Source organism: Lucilia sericata, unplaced genomic scaffold, assembly GCF_015586225.1.
Source record: "Lucilia sericata isolate MDLA Ls3-8-SP2 unplaced genomic scaffold, ASM1558622v1 Contig000030F_arrow, whole genome shotgun sequence".
NCBI lineage: Eukaryota > Metazoa > Arthropoda > Insecta > Diptera > Calliphoridae > Lucilia > Lucilia sericata.
The window spans coordinates 496,560-521,032 of record NW_023994068.1 but is presented as its reverse complement, the minus strand read 5'-3'; the positions used below and the strand labels follow the sequence as shown (position 1 = coordinate 521,032).

Sequence of the window (24,473 nt, the reverse complement as noted above, 5' to 3'; positions counted from 1 at the left end):
TTCATTCGATACCCATATTGACCTACTAGACCAAACCAAATTTTAGCTAAATAGAATTTTACTTACTCTTCCTTCAAACTCCTTTTAAAGGAAGAAACGATCAGAAAATAAACAAGTAAGAAATTATAGTCGGGCGAGGCCGACTATATAATACCCTACACCTGTTACACAAATTAAATGTGATTTTGTTTTCATAATAAAGTATTTAAGTTTAATTGTACCTTGTCTCAGATCTACTTAAGCCATTTATTGTTGAATAAAATTGTGGACATTTAAGTCAAATTTTGAAGGAGGCTATGGTCAAATGAAACCCTATAATTATAAAATTCATGAGAGTCATCAAGGCTAGTATAGCACTTGGTTTTGCAGCTTTTTGTTGTGTTACGAATATATTAAACATTATTATGAATTTAAAAGCCCTATTCGTCGGGTTGGGGGATAGGTGAAATAATGGACCGATGTTAACCATTTTCAATAGGCTTTGTCTCCGGTACCATAGAAGATCATGTGCCAAATTTCATTGAATTATCTTCAACATTGCGACCTGTAGTTTGATTACAAGGTTTACAAGGCCTATTCAGGTGTTCAGTTGTATGGGGGCTAGGTGAAATAATGGACCGATGTTAACCATTTTCAATAGGCTTTGTCTCCGGTGCCATAGAAGATCATATGTCAAATTTCATTGAATTATCATCAAAATTGCGACCTGTAGTTTGATTACAACGTTTACAAGCCCTATTCAGGGGTTCAGTTGTATGGGGGCTAGGTGAAATAATGAACCGATGTTAACCATTTTCAATAGGATTTATCTCCGGTACTATAGAAAATCATGTGCCAAATTTTATTGAATTATCATCAAAATTGCGACCTGTAGTTTGATTACAAGGTTTACAAGCCCTATTCAGGGGTTCAGTTGTATGGGGGCTAGGTGAAATAATGGACCGATCTTAACCAGTTTCAATAGGCTTCGTCCCTGGGACAATAGAAGATCATGTACCATTGAATTGTCGTGTACCCATCGTTGAGGATGTCTTAAAGACAAGCCCAACTATATATAGTTGTACTACATTTTTGGTTTTTATACCCTACACCACTTTAGTGGGGAGGGTATATTGGGTTTGTGCTGATGTTTGTAACGCACAAAAATATTGGTCCTATACCCACCTTAAAGTATACCAATCGGCTAAGAATCATTTTCTGAGTCGATTTAGCTATGTCCGTCCATGTAAACCTTGTAATCAAACTACAGGTCGCAATTTTGACGATAATTCAATGAAATTTGGCACATGATCTTCTATTGTCCCAGGGACGAAGCCTATTGAAAATGGTTAATATCGGTCCATTATTTCACCTAGCCCCCATACAACTGAACCCCCGAATAGGGCTTGTAAACACTGTAATCAAACTACAGGTCGCAATTTTGAAGATAATTCAATGAAATTTGGCACAAGATCTTCTATTGTCCCAGGGACGAAGTCTATTGAAAATGGTTAACATCGGTTCATTATTTCACCTAGCCCCCATACAACTGAACACCTGAATAGGGCTTGTAAACTTTTTAAACAAACTACAGGTCACAATTTTGAATATAATTCAATGAAATTTGGCAGTTGATCTTCTATGGTACCGGAGACGAAGCCTATTGAAAATTGTTAACATCGGTCCATTTTCTCACATAGCCCCCATACAACTGAACCCCCGAATAGGGCTTGTAAACCTTTTAATCAAACTACAGGTCGCAATTTTTAAGATAATTCAATGAAATTTGGCAGATGATCTTCTATGGTACCGGAGACGAAGCCTATTGAAAATGGTTAACATCGGTCCATTATTTCACCTAGCCCCCATACAACTGAACCCGACGAATAGGGATTTTAAGTTTGTAATTATGTTTAATATACTCGTATCTCGACAAAAAGCTGCAAAACCAAGTTCTATAATAGCCTTGATGACTCTCGTGAATTTTATAATTAAAGGGTATCATTTGACCATAGCTCCTATACAAATCCCCCTTCAAAATTTGACTTAAATGTCCACAATTATATTCAGCAATAAATGGCTTAAGTATAATTCAAGGCAAGGAGAAATTCAACTTAAATGCTCTATTATGAAAACTAAATCACATTTTAATTTTGTAACAGGTGTAGGGTATTATATGGTCGGCCTCGCCCGACTATAATTTCTTACTTGTTTTTTATTGCCAAGTAATATGTCTTAAAAATACTCACCATATAAAGCTTTGAGTACATTTCCGTATTTATTATTAAATTAAATATATTTTGATAACACTTTTAATTTCACTTTTAAACACTTTAAAACACTCTTACTTATGCAACTGTTCGCACTCAAATGAGTTTTTACTTTTCTATTTTGCCCTTTTTCAAATGGCAGTTATTTTACCGTTATTTTAATTTTTTTTTTTTTTGCAATCACACTGCATAGAAACATTGACTCTCATCAAATAGAATTAAATAGGGGACAACTTGCAAGACAATGTCGCTCATCTTGCCGTCAGTATAGTCCAATATAAGACAACATCCAAGACATTGTCGCTTATATCATCATCGTGTGTATTTGTTAGAAGAAAATATTTAAGATTAGTCGCTCATACTGTCGTCAATAGAGTTATTTAAAAGACATCGTTGAAGACATATTATCTTAAACTGTCAGTAATATAATTAATAGAGAGAAGTATATACGAGTTTATTCTCTCAATAGCTTATATAGATGACGATTTTAAAGACATTGTCTTCTAAATGTTTAATATTAAATAAAATTAATAACATTTTTCAAACGTTTGATTTTGTGTTTGTTGGGTTATTTCAAATATGGGAAATATACTAATACTACCATAAGTTTTTCTACTACTACATTCAATCGACTTAGGTTTTTGACAACAGACTTAGGTCCTTGACAGCACAGTTTCCGCTCTATATACTATATGGATGAAAGCACGAAATTCAGTCAGAAACTCCATAATATTCAATTTAACATATATTTTTTTCAAAAAAAAAACTGACTATAAAAAATAAGGATATTAAAGGATAAAAAAGGATATAAAAGGACATTTTTTCTGTTTTTTATTCTGACATTTTAAAATTATTTCATTCGTAAGAATACTGTTATTCTCCTCTTTCATTCGATACCCATATTGACCTACTAGACCAAACCAAATTTTAGCTAAATAGAATTTTACTCACTCTTCCTTCAAACTCCTTTTAAAGGAAGAAACGATCAGAAAATAAACAAGTAAGAAATTATAGTCGGGCGAGGCCGAATAATGGACCGATGTTAACCATTTTCAATAGGCTTTGTCTCCGGTACCATAGAAGATCATATGTCAAATTTCATTGAATTATCATCAAAATTGCGACCTGTAGTTTGATTACAACGTTTACAAGCCCTATTCAGGGGTTCAGTTGTATGGGGGCTAGGTGAAATAATGAACCGATGTTAACCATTTTCAATAGGATTTATCTCCGGTACTATAGAAAATCATGTGCCAAATTTTATTGAATTATCATCAAAATTGCGACCTGTAGTTTGATTACAAGGTTTACAAGCCCTATTCAGGGGTTCAGTTGTATGGGGGCTAGGTGAAATAATGGACCGATCTTAACCAGTTTCAATAGGCTTCGTCCCTGGGAGAATAGAAGATCATGTACCATTGAATTATCTTCAAAATTGCGACCTGTAGTTTGATTACAAGGTTTACATGGACGGACAGACGGACGGACGGACAGACGGACGGACATAGCTAAATCGACTCAGAAAATGATTCTTAGCCGATTGGTATACTTTAAGGTGGGTATAGGACCAATATTTTTGTGCGTTACAAACATCAGCACAAACCCAATATACCCTCCCCACTAAAGTGGTGTAGGGTATAAAAACCAAAAATGTAGTACAACTATATATAGTTGGGCTTGTCTTTAAGACATCCTCAACGATGGGTACACGACAATGTAAAGTCCTGGAAGACAAATGTAGGACAGCCGGAACAAATCGTCAACGACATTTTCGAACAAGTGTCGCGAAAATCGTTGACGACTAGATGAGAGACAATGTCGCTCAGTTTGTCCTTCACCCAAAAATATAGATTAATTCCACCATTTTATCATCAACGACTATATAAGCCACAATATCATCCACTTTGTCGTGAACGATTATATGGGCGACAAGATCATCCACTTTGTCGTCAACGATTATATGGGCTTTGTCGTTAACGACTAAATAAGCGACAATATCGTCCACTTTGTTGTCAACGATTATATGGGCGAAAATGTCCTCAGCTTTGTAATTAACGACTATATTGATGATAGTATCATTCACTTTGACGTCAACGATTACATGAGTGACAATGTCCTAAGCTTTGTCGTTCACTTTATTTTTTAAAAGAAAATGTTTTAAGTTGAATAAAAATATTTTAAAATATCACATTTAATTCAAAAACAATATTTATTTCATTTGAATACATTTTTAAAAACATATTAATTGTTATAAAAAGGGTTATTGAGAATTATTTGAATTTGAATTTTCTTTATTGTATTGTCTAGCTTTTTCCTTATTGTAAGTATTCTTGATTCTACGAAAGATACCTCTTAAATCTTTTATAAATTCCTCGTAGGTATATCCCTCTTTTTTTGCGGATTCTGTTTAAAAAATATGAATTTTAAAAAGTTATAGATATGTTTTTTTATTGCCAAGTAATATGTCTTAAAAATACTCACCATATAAAGCTTTGAGTACATTTCCGTATTTATTATTAAATTAAATATATTTTGATAACACTTTTAATTTCACTTTTAAACACTTTAAAACACTCTTACTTATGCAACTGTTCGCACTCAAATGAGTTTTTACTTTTCTATTTTGCCCTTTTTTCAAATGGCAGTTATTTTACCGTTATTTAAATTTTTTTTTTTGCAATCACACTGCATAGAAACATTGACTCTCATCAAATAGAATTAAATAGGGGACAACTTGCAAGACAATGTCGCTCATCTTGCCGTCAGTATAGTCCAATATAAGACAACATCCAAGACATTGTCGCTTATATCATCATCGTGCGTATTTGTTAGAAGAAAATATTTAAGATTAGTCGCTCATACTGTCGTCAATAGAGTTATTTAAAAGACATCGTTGAAGACATATTATCTTAAACTGTCAGTAATATAATTAATAGAGAGAAGTATATACGAGTTTATTCTCTCAATAGCTTATATAGATGACGATTTTAAAGACATTGTCTTCTATGGTGTCTTCATAAAAAAAGCCCAGAAGACAACGCTTAAAAATTTATCGATCATATAGTCGTCAACAGAGTAAGTTACATGACAATATTCTAGACCTTGTCGCCCATCTTTTCATTATTTCTGTTTGATACAGGACTATTTTGAAGGCGTTGTCTTACTTCATGTCTTTGACATCGTTTATAGAAGAATATATTAAAGACACAGTCGCTCATCTCGTCTTTAATAGGATTTAAAAGACGACAACGAACAGGTCTTTGTCGTTAATCTTGTCGTTAACGAAGATTTCTTACACATTGTCGTTTAGCCAACTTCAGCGATAGGGGACAAATTCGAAAATGTCTTGCATGAATCGTCGAAGACAATGTCGTCTACCATCATTTTTCCAACTGGGTAAATTCCCTGCAAACAATTGCTATCTAAATAGTATCCATAACGTAACAACGTGTAGGTAAAAATATCTAAAAAACATCTAATATTGCACAATTTGAAAGAAAGAAAAGTGACCGCGTTGGTAAGAAACTGTTCCTCCTGTTTAATACTTACTTAGTGAGTCGATTTCGTTTCAGTTTTAAGTCACTTTTTTATAGCATAAAAGTGCGTAAAATTAGTAAAATTTTCAGTTTAGCAATAGCAATAGTGAAACTGGAAATTTATCTAATTTTACGCTATTTTATGTAGTAAAAGCGACTTTATAATACATTTTCTTTATTTTTCTTACTTTATGAATAATTTAAAATTGTTTATACTCACTAATCTCTCACTTATGTTTATTATATATTAAATTTATTTTTTATATATTAAATTTTAAATAAAATCATTACAAAATTTCACAATGTGTTACTACCCTGCCAGCAAATTTGAGTTTGATTTTGGATAAATGAACTAAATTTACACTATTTAGGCTCAACTTCATGTTTCTCAGTGATGAATAAAAATATTTACAAAAACAAAATACATTATTTTCTAATTTTTATCCCATTTTTTTTAAAATTTAAGTTCGATCTAATATACCTGTTTGTGTCTGTCTAGTGTAACACATAGTTTATATTTTCTCTATGTGTAAAATCGCTAGAACAATATGCATTGTATGGCAACTCCCCACTTTAGTGTGGTGAGTTTGCGTTGCTCTTTATGTCAAAGGGCTTGACACATTTTTTTTATTCTCATTGCTTTTCAACCACTGGACAGACAACAAATGCAAAATTAATAAAAGAAATTGAAATAAAATAAAAGTTTAAGAATTAAAATAAAATTAAAGTTTAATTAAATAAAAACAAAAGGAAAAGTGAACTTAAATAAAATAAACAGAAATACAAACCAAAAGAAGTAAACAAAGCTTTTTAATAAAATAAAAATAAGGGTTGTTTTTTGGCAACACAACAACAAGTGTTTGTGTGTATATAAAAACACATTTGGCCCTGACCTGCCGCATCAAGAGAAAACCAAGTGGACGGCTGCCGGAGACAGTTTGCCAACAACCAGCACCAAGGAACCAGCTCAGCAACTAAGAGGTAACAACCGGGATTCCCGATTTGGCCCCAAACATTGGTCCTTCGCCCGTAGAAAAAAAAGGTGCGTAAATTGAAATTATTAAAGTGCAAAGTGTTTCATATGCATATATTGTGGTTCATTATTTGTGGCTCGGAAAAAGTGAGGTTGTGTAACTTTTTGAAATTACATCGTGAACTTTTACATTAAGCCGCCATTTTTCCTTACGGTCATTTGTATTTGTTGTTTTATTTTTGGAACCTAAATAAATTTGTCGTCCACCTTTTTTCTCAAGTTTTTAAACTTATTGGAAATTGTGATTTTGGCGCATTTTAACTTAGTGGTTCTCTTTAACTCTTTTATTGGAAAATAAAGTTTTGTGGTTCTCTTTAACTTTGTATGGTGTTAAAAAACTTCAGTTTCTCTTTTCAATTCTTGATTTTATTTAAAGAAGTTTGTGACTCTGTGATTTGTTTTAAATTTTGGGAAAATATATTTTTGTGGTTCTCTTAAATAAATTAAAATATGTCGATTTTTGAAAAATACATAGTGGCTGCGGATGAATTAATCAGCTTTGAGGTTATGCTTAAAGCTGAAGATTTTTCTAGTTACACGGACGATGCTTTTGATTTTGAAAGATCAGAATTAGATAAATCATGGGAAAATTATAAAAGCATTTATAGTGATTGTTCTGATGTCACAATAGAAAAAAAGAAAGAATTGTTAATGGTACAAACAAAGCATTAGCAGGTCCGCAAGACATATATAAGATGTATTAACATTATTTCCAAAGCAAAAGCAAACTTAGGTAAAAAAACTGAAGAAAATGTAGAATCAGCAGTTCCCAATCTTTGTGGTTCCATATCCGTACCTCCTTGTGATACTGGTGTTTTTCATGGGGATTACGTTTCGTGGCCCACATTTAGGGATATGTTTACTGCGATTTACATAAACAATACAAGACTTAGCCCTGTAGAAAAAATATTTTACTTGTTTAGAAAAACTGATGGTGAGGCAAGGGATATAAATAGAAATGTTGCCCTGACAGCAGAAAATTTTGAGATAGCTTGGAATAATTTGAAAATTCAGTATGAAAATAAACGGGTTTTGATTAATAGTCAATTGAAGTTGCTCTTTAATTTAGCTCCTTGTCAACAAGAATCGGCTAGTGAAATTAAAAGACTTCAAAGGGAGATCAATAATTGTATGGCTATCCTTAAGTTATACAATGTAGATATTAATTCATGGGACCCTATTTTTGTATTCCAATGCTCATCCCGTCTCTCAGAATGTTCACTTAATCTGTGGGAACAATCGGTCAAGAACAAAACAGAGGTTCCCAAATGGGAAGAATTAAATAATTTTCTCACCGATAGATTTCATGCCCTTGAAAGTGTATCAGATATCATAGCTATAAACAATTCAAATCCCAGTGGTTCCCAATCGGCACTTAATAGTAACAATAACCATACATCAACTAAAGTAAAACAATTTAAGGCCCATAATACTAAAGTTGAAACCATTTTTTGCAAATTATGCAAAGAAAACCATAAAATCAGCTCCTGTACCAGATTTTTGAATATGGATTATAGAAATCGTGTTTCAACTTTGAAAAAGTTTCGTTATTGTTTTAATTGCCTCAACATTGGACATATGTATGGTGATTGTAGTAGCACAAACGGTTGCTCCAAGTGCAAAAGGAAGCACCATACTTTAATGCATAGGGATTTTGTAAATAAAAACAATAATAGCCAAAATCAAGGAAATACTAGATTTCAGGGCGAAAGTCAAAATAGTTCTGTCCAACAAATACAGTCCACAAATACAAATCAATTACAGTCCACTAATATCGCAGGTCCGTCTGGTATTGTTCAGTCACATCACACATCAGTAGCTAAGAAAGTGATGTTGGCTACAGCTTGGGTCAATATAATTAGTTGTGGTTCCTATTACAAAGTTCGAGCACTCATAGATCCTTGTTCGGATGAAAGTTTTGTTTCTCAGAGAATACAAACTGTATTGAAGTTGCCCACTAAGCCAGTTTCCGCAGAAATTACTGGTTTAGGAGGAGAATTAGTAAGCAAATCTTCAAAGATTGCGAACTTTATAATTGTTTCTCTGTTTGATCAAAATGTATCTCTAAATATTCAGGCTTTAGTAGTTCCTCGTGTAACAGGAAATGTACCTACACATACATTTAAGCCTCCAAAGAATATAGATTTGCCCAATCTGAATTATGCTGACCCCAAGTTTTATGAAAGCAGTGAAATAGACTTATTGTTAGGAGGTGATTTGTATCCCCTAATTCTTCGTGATGGAGTTCAACATGGAATTTTCGAATCTTTAGTGGCCCAAGAGACAATTTTTGGCTGGATTGTCACAGGCCCAACTCCAAGTAATGATTCCTCACGTTTTTCAATAACCAATTATATGACAAAAGTTTCCATTGACGATCAGTTAACAAAGTTTTGGGAGTTAGAAGAAGTTTCTCGTAGAAAGATTTTATCAGAAGAGGATAAAAAATGTGAAGAGATCTATCTTTCTACTACCACAAGAAATTCTGAAGGAAGATATATAGTTTGTTTGCCCTTTAAAGATACTTTTTCGTCACTTGGCCCAAATCGTCATATTGCTCTCAGTCAATATTTAAGAAATGAAAAGGTTTTAATGCGAAATCCTGAATTTAAGGCTCAATATGATGAGGTTTTAAAAGAATACATAGCTTTGGGACACATGGAGAAAATTGAAAATTCAGAAAGTAGTCCGAGTTATTATTTACCTCACCATGGAGTTTTTAAGCCTGACAGTACCACCACAAAGTTAAGAATTGTTTTTAATGCTTCAAGCTCGTCTTCTAATGGTAACAGTCTTAACGATTTGCTGTTTGTAGGCCCTATATTGCAAGCTGATTTAGTAGCCCTAATTCTAAAATGGCGATTCTTTCAGTTTGTCTTTAATGCAGATATATCCAAAATGTATCGACAAATTTTATTAAAATCTGAACATAGACAGTATCAGAAGATAGTTTTTCGTAGTCCTAGTGAAACCCAAATCGAAGATTATCAGTTGAACACCGTCACCTTTGGCGTTAATTGTGCCCCCTTTTTGGCCCTTAGGACGCTTTTACAGTTAGCTGACGATGAAGAACGATGTTTTCCGCTAGGCTCAAGAATTCTTCGTGAGTCAATGTATGTTGATGATGCTCTTGTTGGAGCTCATTCGATCTCTGATGCTTTGGAGGCACGAGACCAATTAATTGGTATATTGGGTACAGCTGGGTTTGAGTTGAGAAAATGGGCCTCAAACTCTAAACAAATTTTAAAAAATTTGCCCCAAGAGCATCTTCTTAACTCTTCTTTTTTGTCACTCGATGATAAAAGTAATGCTAAAACACTCGGTGTCCGTTGGAATGCGGCAGAAGATTACTTTTATTTTACAACTGAGAAGTTTAAGTTCAAAACAGTTTATACAAAGAGGGAAGTACTCTCAATTATAGCAAGGCTATTTGATCCAGCAGGTTGGTTGGCCCCAGTGATTATAACAGCAAAGATTTTGATGCAGCAAATGTGGCTCGACAAAATAGACTGGGACGAACATATAAAACTTGTGGCTCTACAAAAATGGAAGACATTCATTTCTAATTATAATGAGATTGATACAATTAAACTTGATCGTTGGGTTCAATATACGCCAAGTTCTTATATTGAATTTCATGGCTTTTGTGACTCTTCTGAGTTAGCTTACGCAGCTACACTTGTGAATGGTGATAAAGTTTATGTGAATCTACTAATTGGCAAAACAAAAGTGGCTCCAGTTAAAAGGCCATCTTTGCCGCGTTTAGAGTTGTGTGGCGCAGTTCTTTTAGCCAATTTAGTAAACAGCGTAATCCCCAATTTCAAATTGCATACGTATAACTTATATTTGTGGTCCGATTCGACAATAGTTCTTGCTTGGTTACGAAAACCGCCATGTAATTGGAAAACCTTTGTGGCAAATAGGGTAGCAACAATATTAGAAAAAGTAGGAAACAAAAATTGGTTTCACGTAGCTTCTAATCACAGTCCTGCCGATCTAGCAACCCGGGCTGATACCTTCGGATTTAAGAGAAAACAAACTTTGGTGGCATGGTCCTGATTGGCTCAGATTAAACAAATCGTCGTGGCCCGAAGGTCCATTAGAATTCGAAACAGTAGAAGAATCGAAACAAGTGCAAGTTAATATTGCTAGATCCGCTGAACGAGAAGATATACTGGACCGTTTCTCAAGTTTGCCCAGAGCATATCATATTATTGCTTATATATTTAGATTTTTTAATCTTGCGAGCAAAAGCAGACGTAAAAGCTGTAATTACGAAACTGTTAGAATTTCCGCTCAAGAACTTGTATTTGTACGAAATCGGCTATTTTTTCTCTCTCAACAGTCGCACTTTTCTAATGAGTTTAGTTGTCTGTCATCGAAAAAGAAAATTGACTCTCGTAGTCCTTTATTAACGCTTACGCCTTTCTTAGACAAAAATGGTATTATTCGTGCTAATGGTCGTCTTGGCTCTACAAAATGTTTGTCATACAATGAACGACATCCCATAATACTTGCATATACTAGTAGATTAGCACGACTTTACGTTGAGTTTGTCCACAATATGGTCTTACATGGAGGCCCTCGTTTAGTCCTAAATGTCGTACGTCAGGAGTGTTGGATTATAAAGGCTAAAAATCTAATAAAAACGGTCATCCACAACTGTAAAATCTGCGTTATACATAGAAAAAAGCTTCAAAATCAGATCATGGCAGTGCTACCTGAAGAAAGAACTACTTTAAGTCGCCCTTTTACTAACACAGGTGTTGATTTTGCCGGCCCATTTGAAATCAAAAGTTTCACTGGTCGATATTGCCGTATCACTAAAGGCTACATGTGTCTATTTGTTTGTTTCTCTACTAAGGCGATTCACATTGAGGCCGTTAGCGATTTGTCCACTCCTGCATTTCTAGTAGCTTTGGCTCGATTTGTTGCTCGTCGTGGTTGCCCTAGTCGCATTTTCTCTGATAATGGAAGGAATTTTGTTGGCGCTGCAAGAGAACTTGAAAATAACTTCAAAAAACATATAGAAGAATTACGTGATTCGGCAGTAGAAAAATATGGTCATCAACATCTTGAGTGGCACTTTATTCCTGCAGCAGCTCCTCATATGGGAGGACTGTGGGAGGCAGGAGTAAAAAGTTTGAAAATGCACTTTAAAAAGTCAGCTGGACAAATGAAATATACGTTTGAAGAGTTTTCGACACTTTTGACAAAGATAGAATCGTGTCTCAATTCGCGTCCTCTTGGCCCTACGTCCGACAGCATCGATGATTTGTCCGCTCTTACTCCTGGTCATTTTTTAATAGGCTCTGCTATTCTTACTCCTGCTGAACCTGAAGAGCTTAGCTCGCCAATTAGTATAGTAAACCGTTGGCGAAAAATCAAAGCATTGCAGCAAGAAATTTGTCACCGCTGGAAAGACGAATATTTAAAAGAGTTGCACAAGCGTAATAAATGGAAAAGTCCCCAAATAGACTTAAAAGAAAATGACCTCGTTGTTCTTAAAAGTGAACCTTGTTGTCCAACTGAATGGCGCTTAGGTCGTGTTGTAAAAGTTTATCATGGTTCTGACGGTAAAGTTCGAGTGGCTGACCTTAAAACTCAAAATGGCGTAATCACTCGACCGATACACAAATTAGTTTTACTCCCTAATTGCACTGATTAATAATTCAATATCACCTTTTCTAAAATAAAGTTGCTCATTTAAACTTCTAGATTAAAAAAAAAAATGGACTTCAACACCGATTATGGTTGCCCGCTTTGTAATCGCCTTCACGCCATACGACAGTGTTCACGTTTTATTGTGATGCCCGTGGAGCTAAAGCTTCGAGTTGTTGCCCAAAACTTGTTATGTTATAACTGCCTGGCTCAGTCGCACAGCCGAGCGAATTGTAGAAGTATAGATCGGTGCCGTCGCTGTATGCAGGACCATAATACTTGGTTGCACCCTTTGCCACAGGGCCGTATTTGGTTTCCCATGACAGCGTTGATACGGGTAGTCACCAATCATGATACTGACGTCTTCATTAGAGCATTAATAGAACCAACAGCGGCCAGGTCAGCAATCATGAAACGTGAAGTCGAAGAATTGGGCTTACGGATTTCTAAAGGACGTACTGACATCGTTGTATACCATCGTCGCGAGGAGAAACGTCGCATAACGGTTGAATGTATTTTAGAAGACAAGATTTACGGCCGTAGCCCTATTGTTAATGTGGAGCGAGCAGACAAATATCCACGTCCAACAACTGTAGACCGTGCCAATGCGGACGTACACTGGCATATTAGTTGCCCTTACCAGCTTATCCTAGGAGCTGATACTATGAGCAGAATTCTGATTGGACCAGCTATGAGTCGCCCAGGACAACTATATGCCCAGAATACCATATTCGGCATAGCATATTTTGGAGAAGGTGTCAAAAGAACCTGAAGTATATTATTTATGCTATAATTTGTTGCCCTCAAAAGGCTTTAAAGTATTATTTACATTTTGTTTGATATGTACTCTTTAACGTTTATTAAACTTAAAAACATTTGAATGTACTATTATTTTTTATATACTTGAATTGTTCTCATATGTTAATTATATTTGTTAACTTTTGTTATTCCTTTTTTATAATTAACAATAATGAACTTAAAATGTTAATTTGTTGCTCTAGATAAGATAATTGAATTTGTTATATTACTTATATCTAATTTTGTATTTGATTTTATATTTTGCACTACCGTTGCAAGGTGGGCGGTATGTTTGTGTCTGTCTAGTGTAACACATAGTTTATATTTTCTCTATGTGTAAAATCGCTAGAACAATATGCATTGTATGGCAACTCCCCACTTTAGTGTGGTGAGTTTGTGTTGCTCTTTATGTCAAAGGGCTTGACACATTTTTTTTTTATTCTCATTGCTTTTCAACCACTGGACAGACAACAAATGCAAAATTAATAAAAGAAATTGAAATAAAATAAAAGTTTAAGAATTAAAATAAAATTAAAGTTTAATTAAATAAAAACAAAAGGAAAAGTGAACTTAAATAAAATAAACAGAAATACAAACCAAAAGAAGTAAACAAAGCTTTTTAATAAAATAAAAATAAGGGTTGTTTTTTGGCAACACAACAACAAGTGTTTGTGTGTATATAAAAACACATTTGGCCCTGACCTGCCGCATCAAGAGAAAACCAAGTGGACGGCTGCCGGAGACAGTTTGCCAACAACCAGCACCTAGGAACCAGCTCAGCAACTAAGAGGTAACAACCGGGATTCCCGATTTGGCCCCAAACAATACCAAAAAGAAACGTAAATGATAATAATTAGATAGAATAAAAATGTATAAAAAGAACACTTTTAAATACACTAACAAGATAATTTAAGGCAGAATTATTTTTGCTCTCAAAATTTAAAAGAAAAAGTGTTTGTATATTTCAGTAAATATATTAAGTTTAGTTTATAGTGATCAGTTGTGTGAATAGTAACACATTGAGAAATTTTGTAATGATTTTATTTAAAATTTAATATATAAAAAATAAATTTAATATATAATAAACATAAGTGAGAGATTAGTGAGTATAAACAATTTTAAATTATTCATAAAGTAAGAGAAATAAAGAAAATGTATTATAAAGTCGCTTTTAGTACATAAAATAGTGTAAAATTAGATAAATTTCCAGTTTCCCTATTGCTATGGCAAAACTGGAAATTTTACTAATTTTACGCACTTTTATGCTATGAAAACGTGACTTAAAACTGAAACGAAATCGACTCACTAAGTAAGTATTAAACAGGAGGAACAGTTTCTTACCAACGCGGTCACTTTTCTTCCTTTCAAATTGTGCAATATTAGATGTTTTTTAGATATTTTTACCTACACGTTGTTACGTTATGGATACTATTTAGATAGCAATTGTTTGCAGGGTATTCACACAACTGATCACTATAAACTAAACTTAATATATTTACTGAAATATACAAACACTTTTTCTTTTAAATTTTGAGAGCAAAAATAATTCTGCCTTAAATTATCTTGTCAGTGTTTTAAAAAAGGTTTCTTTTTATACATTTTTATTCTATCTAATTATTATCATTTACGTTTCTTTTTGGTATATTAGATCGAACTTAAATTTAAAAAAAATGGGATAAAAATTAGAAAATAATGTATTTTGTTTTTGTAAATATTTTTATTTATCACTGAGAAACATGAAGTTGAGCCTAAATAGTGTAAATTTTAGTTCATTTATCCAAAATTAAACTCAAATTTGCTGGCAGGGTGTGTATTAGTAACAAAAATGTACGTGTATTTGAGCATTTAAAATTTTCACCAGACATACATCATATAATTTTATTTCTTTGAATTTTCAATACAAAAAATGTAACTCTGCTTGTAAATTAAAATTCTACCACAACAAAAAATAAATGTCAATAATAAATAAAATTTTCGGTTTGCTCAAAATAAACGGAATTTTAAAGAAAAAATTTGCTAAAAGTATTTTAAAAAAAATTTACCATATCTTTTTGGCGTAAAACCCGCTATTAATTCGAATATGTAAGCAGAAATTTTAAGCATTTTGACACAATAATATTTCTCACCAGTTGAATTCACACAGGACCCGTAAATGTGAAGGTGTAATTTCGTGTACGTGAGAGTCGGACTACTTGTTATCAGAGACTGAAAAAAACTGGGCCACATAACCAAAGTGATTGAATTGTGATTTATTTTTGTTTTTTAAAATAAATCACTCAGGTTTTGTTTTGTTACTTATGTTTTTGCCTGAGCACTTGGTTTTTGTATTCCTTTGAGAGTGGGAGACTATATTGTTGTTGTTTGCTATGATTTCTGAAGAAAGTATGTGTGTCGTAATAGTGTATTTACATTTGCGATTTATTGTTTTGCTTTTATAAATAAAAATCATAAGCAGACCTTTTCAAAAATGTTTACAAAATAAAAATCAATTGTAGCGAGTTATTTTGTTTTTCTTTTCGGTTTCTCTCAACCACTTAAAAAAAATCTAACATAAAGGTTTCTCAGTGATAAACTGCAAAAACACAATTATAAATGGTGATCACAGCAATTAACCTTATAAAAACAAAAGTGGACCCGTTATTTTCAGTCTCTGCTTGTTATACATACTTTGTTTAAAACATTATTGACAATAGAAATTTTTACCGTTAAAAATAACCTGATTAAGAAAATGGTGGTTAGTGTATTTTATTCTCTCCTGTTCTGTATTTCTGTTCTGTAATGCTTTAAATTTTGTATATATTTTAGAGTTTAGACATCATAATATATTTAAAAACCATATAAAACAATGATTGTAACCGAAATTTTACTTAAAGAGGTTAATTAATACTAAATAAAGTACAACAAGTAAGAGTGTTATATTCCTCTATGCCGAATCTTTTATACCCACCATCAAATCACTGCCATATAAATGAACTTTGATACATATTTTGAATATTTTATTATTATAAATCGATATTATGCTATGTTTCCATTGGCATCAAATCTACCAGGTTTGCGTAAACCTCTTCGAGGTGTTTCCACTGAGCTAACTCGTTTTTGAGATTCGAATTTTCAAACAAATCCTGTCATATAAGGAAAATAAAATTATTTTTTTTTTAAATTTAGACATTAAAAATACAAACTTACTGTTTTAATTGTATAAATTTATTTATTAAATGCCAACAATTTTAAAATTATTATTTGTTCTTTTTATACCCTACACCACTTTAGTGGGGAGGGTATATTGGATTTGTGCTGATGTTTGTAACATATAAAAATATTCGTCCTAGACCCACCTTAAAGTATACCAATCGGCTTAGAATCGTTTTCTGAGTCGATTAAGCTATGTCCGTCCGTCCGTCCGTCCGTCTGGCTGGCTGGCTGGCTGGCTGGCTGTCCATGTAAACCTTGTGCGCAAGCTACAGGTCGCAATTTTCAAGATAATTGGATGAAATTTGGCACGCACGTTTTATTTGACCCAAGGACGAAGCCTATTGAAAATGGTTAAAATCGGTCCATTATTTCACCTAGCCCCCATAGAACAGAACCCCCCGAAAAGGGCTTCTGAGCTCATAATTATGTTAAATATACAGATATATCGATAAAATACGGCATAACTAAGTTTTATAGAAGTCTTGATAACCCTGCCAAATTTCATAAAGATCGGGCCCCATTTGACCCTAGCTCCCATACAAAGTCCCCTTCAGAAAATTACTTGAATGTCCCAAATTAACTTATAAACACAAATATCGCGATGAAATTCAGCACAATAAAATATTATGTAAATATAAATATATTCAGAAAATTTTATCGGGCTTGGTCCATATTTGCCCCTAGCCCCCATATAAAGCCTCTTTCAGAAAATTAGTTTTTCATCCATAAATTGCTTAAATGTATCGGAACAAGGGAATATTGAAGATAAATGCGATATTATGAAAAATAAATCACATTTAATATTCATAACTGGTGTAGGGTATCATATGGTCGGCCATGCCCGACTATACTTTCTTACTTGTTTTATTTTGAAATAATATGTCACTTTTTCGATGAAAACATTCTATTTGAATGGATAGCCTATAGTCGTATTTGCTTATCCTAGACACAACGCAGTGTTGCATGTTCGAAAAAATACATTTTCGACATGTTTTAAATCAAATCTAGTAGATTAAGTAGATTTGGATTTGTCAAAACTGTATGGCAAATCTACATGATTTCAACTAGTTTTGACCAAATCCACTAGATTTGCTTAAAACGCCTCAGTGGAAACATAGCATTAATGAGAACATCAGGATAATATTCGAAAAAGGACCATTAATGGTGGTTTAACTAGGGTCAATTATAGACCGATCCACATACAATTTGGTGGAAAGATTTTAGCTCATATATAACTTACTTATGTCAAATTTCTTCGCTATATTCGTATTTTTACGCCAATAATTAACGTTAAAGTCATTTTCTGAAGGGGACCTTACATGGGGGGTAGGGTCAATTATGGACCGATCCACATAAAATTTTGTGGAAAGGTTTTGGCTCTTAAGATACTTACTTATGTCAATTTTCATCGCTACACTAGTATTGTTAAGCCAGTAATGAGCACTAACGTCATTTTCTGTAGGCGACCTTATATAGGGGGTAGGGTCAATTATGGACCGATCCACATAAAATTTTATAGAGAGGTTTTGGCTAGTAAGACACTTTCTTATGTCAAATTTCATCGCTATACTCTAATTTTTAAGCGAGTAGTGAGCGTTAAAGTCATTTTCTGAAGGGAACCTTATATGCGGGGTAGGGATAATTATGGACCGATCCACATAGAATTGGGTGGAGAGATATTGGCTTGCTTGAAACTTATGTGTGTCGAATTTCATCGCTATATTCGTATTTTTAAGTCACTAATCAGCATTATAGTCATTTTCTAAAGGGGAGCTTATATGGGGGTAGGTCCAATTATGGTCCTATGTCCGCTTCATAAACAACGAATTTGTGAATGTTTGAAGCTTCTTACACAATATTCCGGGGGTACATTTGTATGGGGGCTATGTGAAATCGTTGACCGATTTTGCCCATTTTCAATACCAAACATTTCTGATCAATATAGAATATTTTCATCTCCCTATCTCTTTTTTTGTGGACGATATCGTGCCAACAACAGACAGACGGACGGACATAGCTAGATCGTCTTAGAATCTTACGAGGTCCCAGAATATATATACTTTATGGGGTCTGTGATGTTTCGATGTGTTACATACGGAATGACAAAATCAATATACCCTTTTACCTTTTTTGATGGTGGATATAAAAACAAAAAATGTGCTGATGTTTGTAACGCACAATAATATTGGTCCTATACCCTTAAATATACCTTAAAGTATACCAATCGGCTTAGAATCATTTTCTGAGTCGATTTAGCTATGTCCGTCCGTCCATGTAAACCTTGTAATCAAACTACAGGTCGCAATTTTGAAGATAATTCAATGAACATGATCTTCTATTGCTACAGGGACGAAGCCTATTAAAATGGTTAACATCGGTCCATTATTTCACCTAGCCCCCATACAACTTGACCCCCAAATAGGGCTTGTAAACCTTGTAATCAAACTACGGGTCACAATTTTGAAAATAATTCAATGAAAATTGCACATGATCTTCTATGGTACCGGAGACGAAGCCTATTGAAAATGCTTAACATCGGTCCATTATTTCACCTAGCCCCTATACAACTGAACCCGCCGAATAAGGCTCTTAAGTTCATAATTATGTTTAATATACTCGTATCTCGACAAAAAGCTGCAAAACCAAGTTCTATACTATCCTTGATGACCCTCAAAAATTTTATAGTTATACATATAGTTTGGGTTTTGCAGCAACAAGTGTTATTGAATTTTAAATTTTAAGTAAACCACTGCTCCTTACGTTTTTTCTGGTGCGTCCGCAAATCCATGTAGCTCGAACTTGTTAGATATTTTTATCTGTAACCACCTTGGTACACGAATATCTTTTGGGCAGATCTGTTGTACAATTTCTGTACGAATAATTTTGCGACTATTGTTACTGGAGACAACCATCCTAGTGGATCGAAGATTTTAGCTACTTAGCTTCGGATAGTGCACGAAGATTTGGTTTGTATTTGTCCAACACTGGATCCCACTGCAACCCCAACGTTTTTACGGAATCGTCATTTTCAAATTGTATTACAGCATTATTTGTAGAACTGCTTATATCATCAATTCTATTGTAGTCATTTGACAACTACATGTTTAATATTTTTTATTTCTCCATTTGGACAGCTATCTGCGATATAAAATAGTGCCCGTACTGCTAAAAATGGTGCAGAGTCAGTTCCATGTGTCACTGTTGTTAATTTATATTCTTTAATATCCCCTTTTTTGTCTTCTCTCCATAGGATATGTTGGTAGTTTTGATGTTTTGGCACAACTTTAACCTGACGATACATTTTTTCTACGTCTGCTGTTACAACGTATTTCCACAGAATCCATTTATCAAATATTTCGTTTTGTAGCCTTGGGCCGGTATACATGATATCATTTAGGCTTCTTCTATTTAATGTCTTCGCGGATGCGTCGAATACTACGCTCAATTTTGTAGTCAGACTAATTACCGCCTGATGAGGTAAATAATATTTACCGCTGTTTGTTACCATTACTTCCTCCATATGACCAAGCTGTATGTACTCGGTCATAAATTTTATGGTAATCTTCCTTCAACTTCAGATTTGACTTTCGCTATGCTTCTTAGAGTCTCCAAGTTTATTTTCTTCCTCTTTATTGGCAGGTTAACTACAAATCTGTTTTCGTTGTCAACTTCGGTTGTTTCATTGAAGAGGTCTAAACATATTTTATCTTCCTCATAGTCTTCGGAATTGTTATGTAGTTCTTCAAGCTCCGAAAAACGCTCCAAATTAGTAACTACCGATAAAACCTTTCTAGGATTCGTCTTCTTATTCACCAACCTGATAAAATCCACCCAATGATTGTGGATTGCGCCAAAATACCACCTTTTTTGTATATTCCATCTTCAATTATGTTGGTTATGATATTCATGCCAATCACTATGTCAATTCTATCCGATTTATGTAGTGATGGATCAGCTAATACAAAGTTGTTCCATTCGTCAATATTGAATTTAAACAAATGATCTGGTTGTGCTCCCGTCAGTTGTGGTAAAATCAGCGCCTCTGTTTCTATGGACTGGTCGCTTAAAAATCGTGGTTTCATTGTTAATTTTATTTTCGATTTTGAAATTCTAACCACTATACCTCCAAGACCATGTATTTCGGTTCTGCATTTAATTCGGGGAAGCGCTAATATTTGGAAAGCTTCGTCTGATACCATTGTCTCTTAAGAACAATGATCAATTAATGCTCGTAGGTTATATATTCGCCATGCAGAGAGTTCACCATCACTTTTGCTGTAGCAAGTAACATATTGGCTGGCGAATGAGTACTCATTGAACTAGCAGTGTTATTTGCTGCTGTTCCTGTTGATTTTACAAAATATATATTTAAAGTGCATGATGCATTCTTCCACATACTTGGCATTTTGTTTTCGTGAAGCATCTCTTATCCATCCTATGGTTTAGGCAGATATTACACATTTTTGCTTGTCGAACCCATGAATTCCGGTTTTCTACCGTTAATGCAAAGAAATTTTTGTACTCACTGATTTTGTAGTCGCTTATTCTATAATAGTTGCAGTAACTCTTCTCTGTTGAAAGCACCATTGCTCGATATTGATGTTTTTTTTTTTCCATCCATATTGTTGAATTTCTTTGTTATAGATGCCTCCAATGCTTCATATTGCAATTCAATAAATTGCATGACATCTTTGAGAATTAGGTTAGGTTTCTAATTATAATTCTCGCTATTATTGGGTTAGCACCTTCCAAACTAACTCCCATTGCTTTTAATGCTTGCATGCTTTTATTCGTAATATTCAGCAAGTTTTTTAAGCTGCTCCCGACATGATGTTGGTACTGGGCTGATCCAATATTTTATCCACCAGTTTTGTAAACAAAATTTTTTTATTACCAAATCTTTGGTTTAAAATCTCCCAGGCAGCTTCATAATTATTTTCCGTTATCGGAAGGTTTTGTATAATTTTCAGAGCTTCTCCTCTGACGTGAGTTTTTAACCTCACTAGCTTCTCCACAGCTGGGAGGTTACTCATATGCACAAATCAATTGAATCTATTGTGAAATGAGTACCATTCTTCCATAGATCCATTGAATATTGGTATTTTTATTGTTTCTAATACCACCGCTTTCTTCTCTTCTTGCATTGTGAACATTTTTATTAATATTCTGTTCAATGCTTCTACATATATAGCTTGTCAATCAGCTCCAACTCTTCATCAATGTCATCTTTAATGGAGTGATTGACAACTAATTCACGGTGGATTTGTTTTATATCCACCATGATTTTTTTCCACTTATGCCGGCTTCATCATGATTTTGCACTTTCTCTTCTTTGGAAGTATTTTCTTGCTTTCTTGGAGCATTCTCTGACTCTCTTGGAGCATTCTCAAGCTCTCTCTAGTCCTCTGTTGTCTTTCCAAGCTTATTGAGAACAGTGTCGTTGTCGATGTGTTTTTTATAATGTGCAATTGATGCACTACAGATCTCTGCGCCTTCAATCTTTGCCAAAATAGCAGTCAATCATCAACATACATGTGTATTTTCAGTCTAATCAGAGTAATATTCCTATCCTAGCATGGGGTAATAACTGCGTCAGTGACATAAATATATTTCACGCCCCATTATTAACACTAACATATGTTTTTTTGTTTATGCGTTACATAAACAGCAGAATTAATGTGCATCTTAGAACTAGAGTTCTTATCACTGCTACTGTTTGTCCTAAAAAAAAGCGATAATACATATTTATTTGTAGTACAAACAAAAGAATGTAAAATTTTGTATGATCTTTCTTTCCGTGTTCAATTCTGAACAGTAATTCTTTAGAATTTTCCGATCAGTGTTAGTCAAGAATGTTATCTCCGGAATAACATCTCTTCCAAGATACTTGGATCTAACTTCGACGAATGCTTGACAGTAGTAAAGAAAGTGCTCCAGAGTTTCACTGTCCTCTCCGCATGCTCTACATTCGTCTGAATCCACACGGCCAATTTTGTTGCGTCAAATGGTTTTTCGTTCGTCGGGTTAACTACCTCGAGCTCCCTTCCCTTTAAAGCTATTACATTCGCCCTTTCGTTGCCGAGTACCCTGGTACCCATATGATGTAAACCTTACCTCCGGGAGAGTATTCAGTTAAAGCTTTTTTACAATCCAATACGGTCTTAGATTTATTTCTATCACCTGATATCGCCCTAATTGCCTTCTTGCTGACGGTAAATATATTAAGCGCTGTGGGCGCCATATTTATTCTAATCCAATTTACACATTCCGTTATTGCTTGGACTTCTGCTTGGAAGCTTGTGTTATGATAAGGTAAACGGTGGTATATTTCTGTTTTTGGGTCTTCAATATAGAAGGCCTACTTTATCCCCCAATTTAGAGCCATCCGTGTAACAACGGATTCCTACTGATGTTTGCTCTAGTTTTCCGCTTGACTAAGACATTCTATCTGGGATCAGCGTTTCAAAGTTTCCGACATATTCTGTGTCTGGTATGCGATCAGGCACGTCCGATGATTGTGTACAATCTTCCAATGTGTCCAGTATACATTGATGACGTGTCCTATAACCGCTTTTGGCCAGTTCGCCTAAAGTAAAGAGACATTTAGCTGTAAGCGCCGCCTCATATCTTAAATATGTTTCAATGGATGGAATATCTAGCAACGTTTCCAGAGCTTTGGTTGAAGTAGTATACATGGCACCACTTATACCCGAGCAGCATGTGCGCTGAACTCTCTGTAGTATTTTGATATTACACTTTTTGTCCAAAGCAGTCCACCTTCACCTGGGCTTGTTTAATTATAGTCAGTGTGGAGTCTTTTTCAGAGCCTCGATAACAGCTAATATCTCCAGCTCATAATTTGAGTAGTATTTCTGTTCATATAGTACACAGGATGTAGTTTTCCACCATTCGCTGATACCTGCATTAAAACTGTACCTTAACCCTCAGTCGACGCATGTGTGTGGATTTCGGTTCTTGATTAAAAATTCTAAAGACGGGCTTATTCACCAACATATTCTTTAATTCATTAAGGGCTGTCATTCATTTCGAATTATTTATTAGACTTCGTCAGATCGCTTAACGGTTTTGCAATCAAGGAGAATTGGGTTAAAAATTTTCGAAAATATCCAGCTTACCCTAGAAAGCTTTGTAATTGCTTCATATTCTTCGGAATCGGGAACCTTAAAATAGCTGTTGATTTTCGATAACATGGTCCAAAAACTCAATTCTCGTCTCCAAAAATTTACATTTCTTTACATTCAATTCGAGGCCATAGTACACGCAAAGCTAGTAAATTGTTAACATTTTCGGCTGGAATAATAATATCATCGACATACGGTAAGGCAATGTTCATACGAGTCAAGGGACGAAAAATTGTATTCATGAATCTTTGAAATACTGCCGGCGAATTTGGCAGACCAAATGAATTGGTACTGCCCGTTGTGGGTACTGCCCGTTGTGGGTAACGAAAGAGGTATACTTACGGCTTGCTTCTGCGACATGTAGAACCCATTCTGGAGTGGATTAAGTTGATCTTCTATCAATGGCAATGGATATCGATCTTTCACAATAACTCTTCTATAATCCACGCATAAACGTAAAGAGCCGTCACGTTTATTCACCATAACGATAGGACTGCTAAACTCTGATTCAGATGGCTCTATTACACCTTCTTGTAGCCACTGGTCCTCAACTGCTTTCCTTTCTGCCAGGGGTAATCGTCTCGGCCGTGAAAATATAGGAGATTCATGCTTTAAAGCGATGGTCATTTAAACACTGGTAGTCTTACATGTCTATTTTCGTGTATTCACAAAAGTCCTTACCGATAATCACATCAATATCAATAAATTTAGACGATACTACCATGAAGTTCTCATTATCAATCTCGATATCGTAACGTAATTGTTCTTTAGGTTTCGTCCTCTTTTGGCCGAATCCAAGGAGATGAAAATCAAATGTCCAAACACAATATCACTCATTACGCTGAACTTGCTATCGGTATCG

General features: G+C 34.4%; 2 protein-coding genes across 6 annotated transcripts in view; both read left to right on the top strand.

Moving 5' to 3' along the window:
* Window positions 1-24,473, top strand: part of LOC119611026 — a 389,234-nt gene that overhangs the window by 226,842 nt on the left and 137,919 nt on the right. The window lies entirely within an intron of this gene.
* LOC119611015 lies at window positions 6,489-13,311 on the top strand. The gene is made up of 2 exons (XM_037966464.1): window positions 6,489-6,827; window positions 12,537-13,311. Exon 2 carries the CDS (start codon window positions 12,550-12,552, stop codon window positions 13,249-13,251), a length of 702 nt encoding a protein of 233 aa, XP_037822392.1. The 5' UTR covers window positions 6,489-6,827; window positions 12,537-12,549; the 3' UTR covers window positions 13,252-13,311.

Excerpts from the sequence above, each read along its gene's own strand:
- LOC119611015 (XM_037966464.1), top strand. The coding sequence starts at position 12,550 with ATGGACTTCAACACCGATTATGGTTGCCCGCTTTGTAATCGCCTTCAC.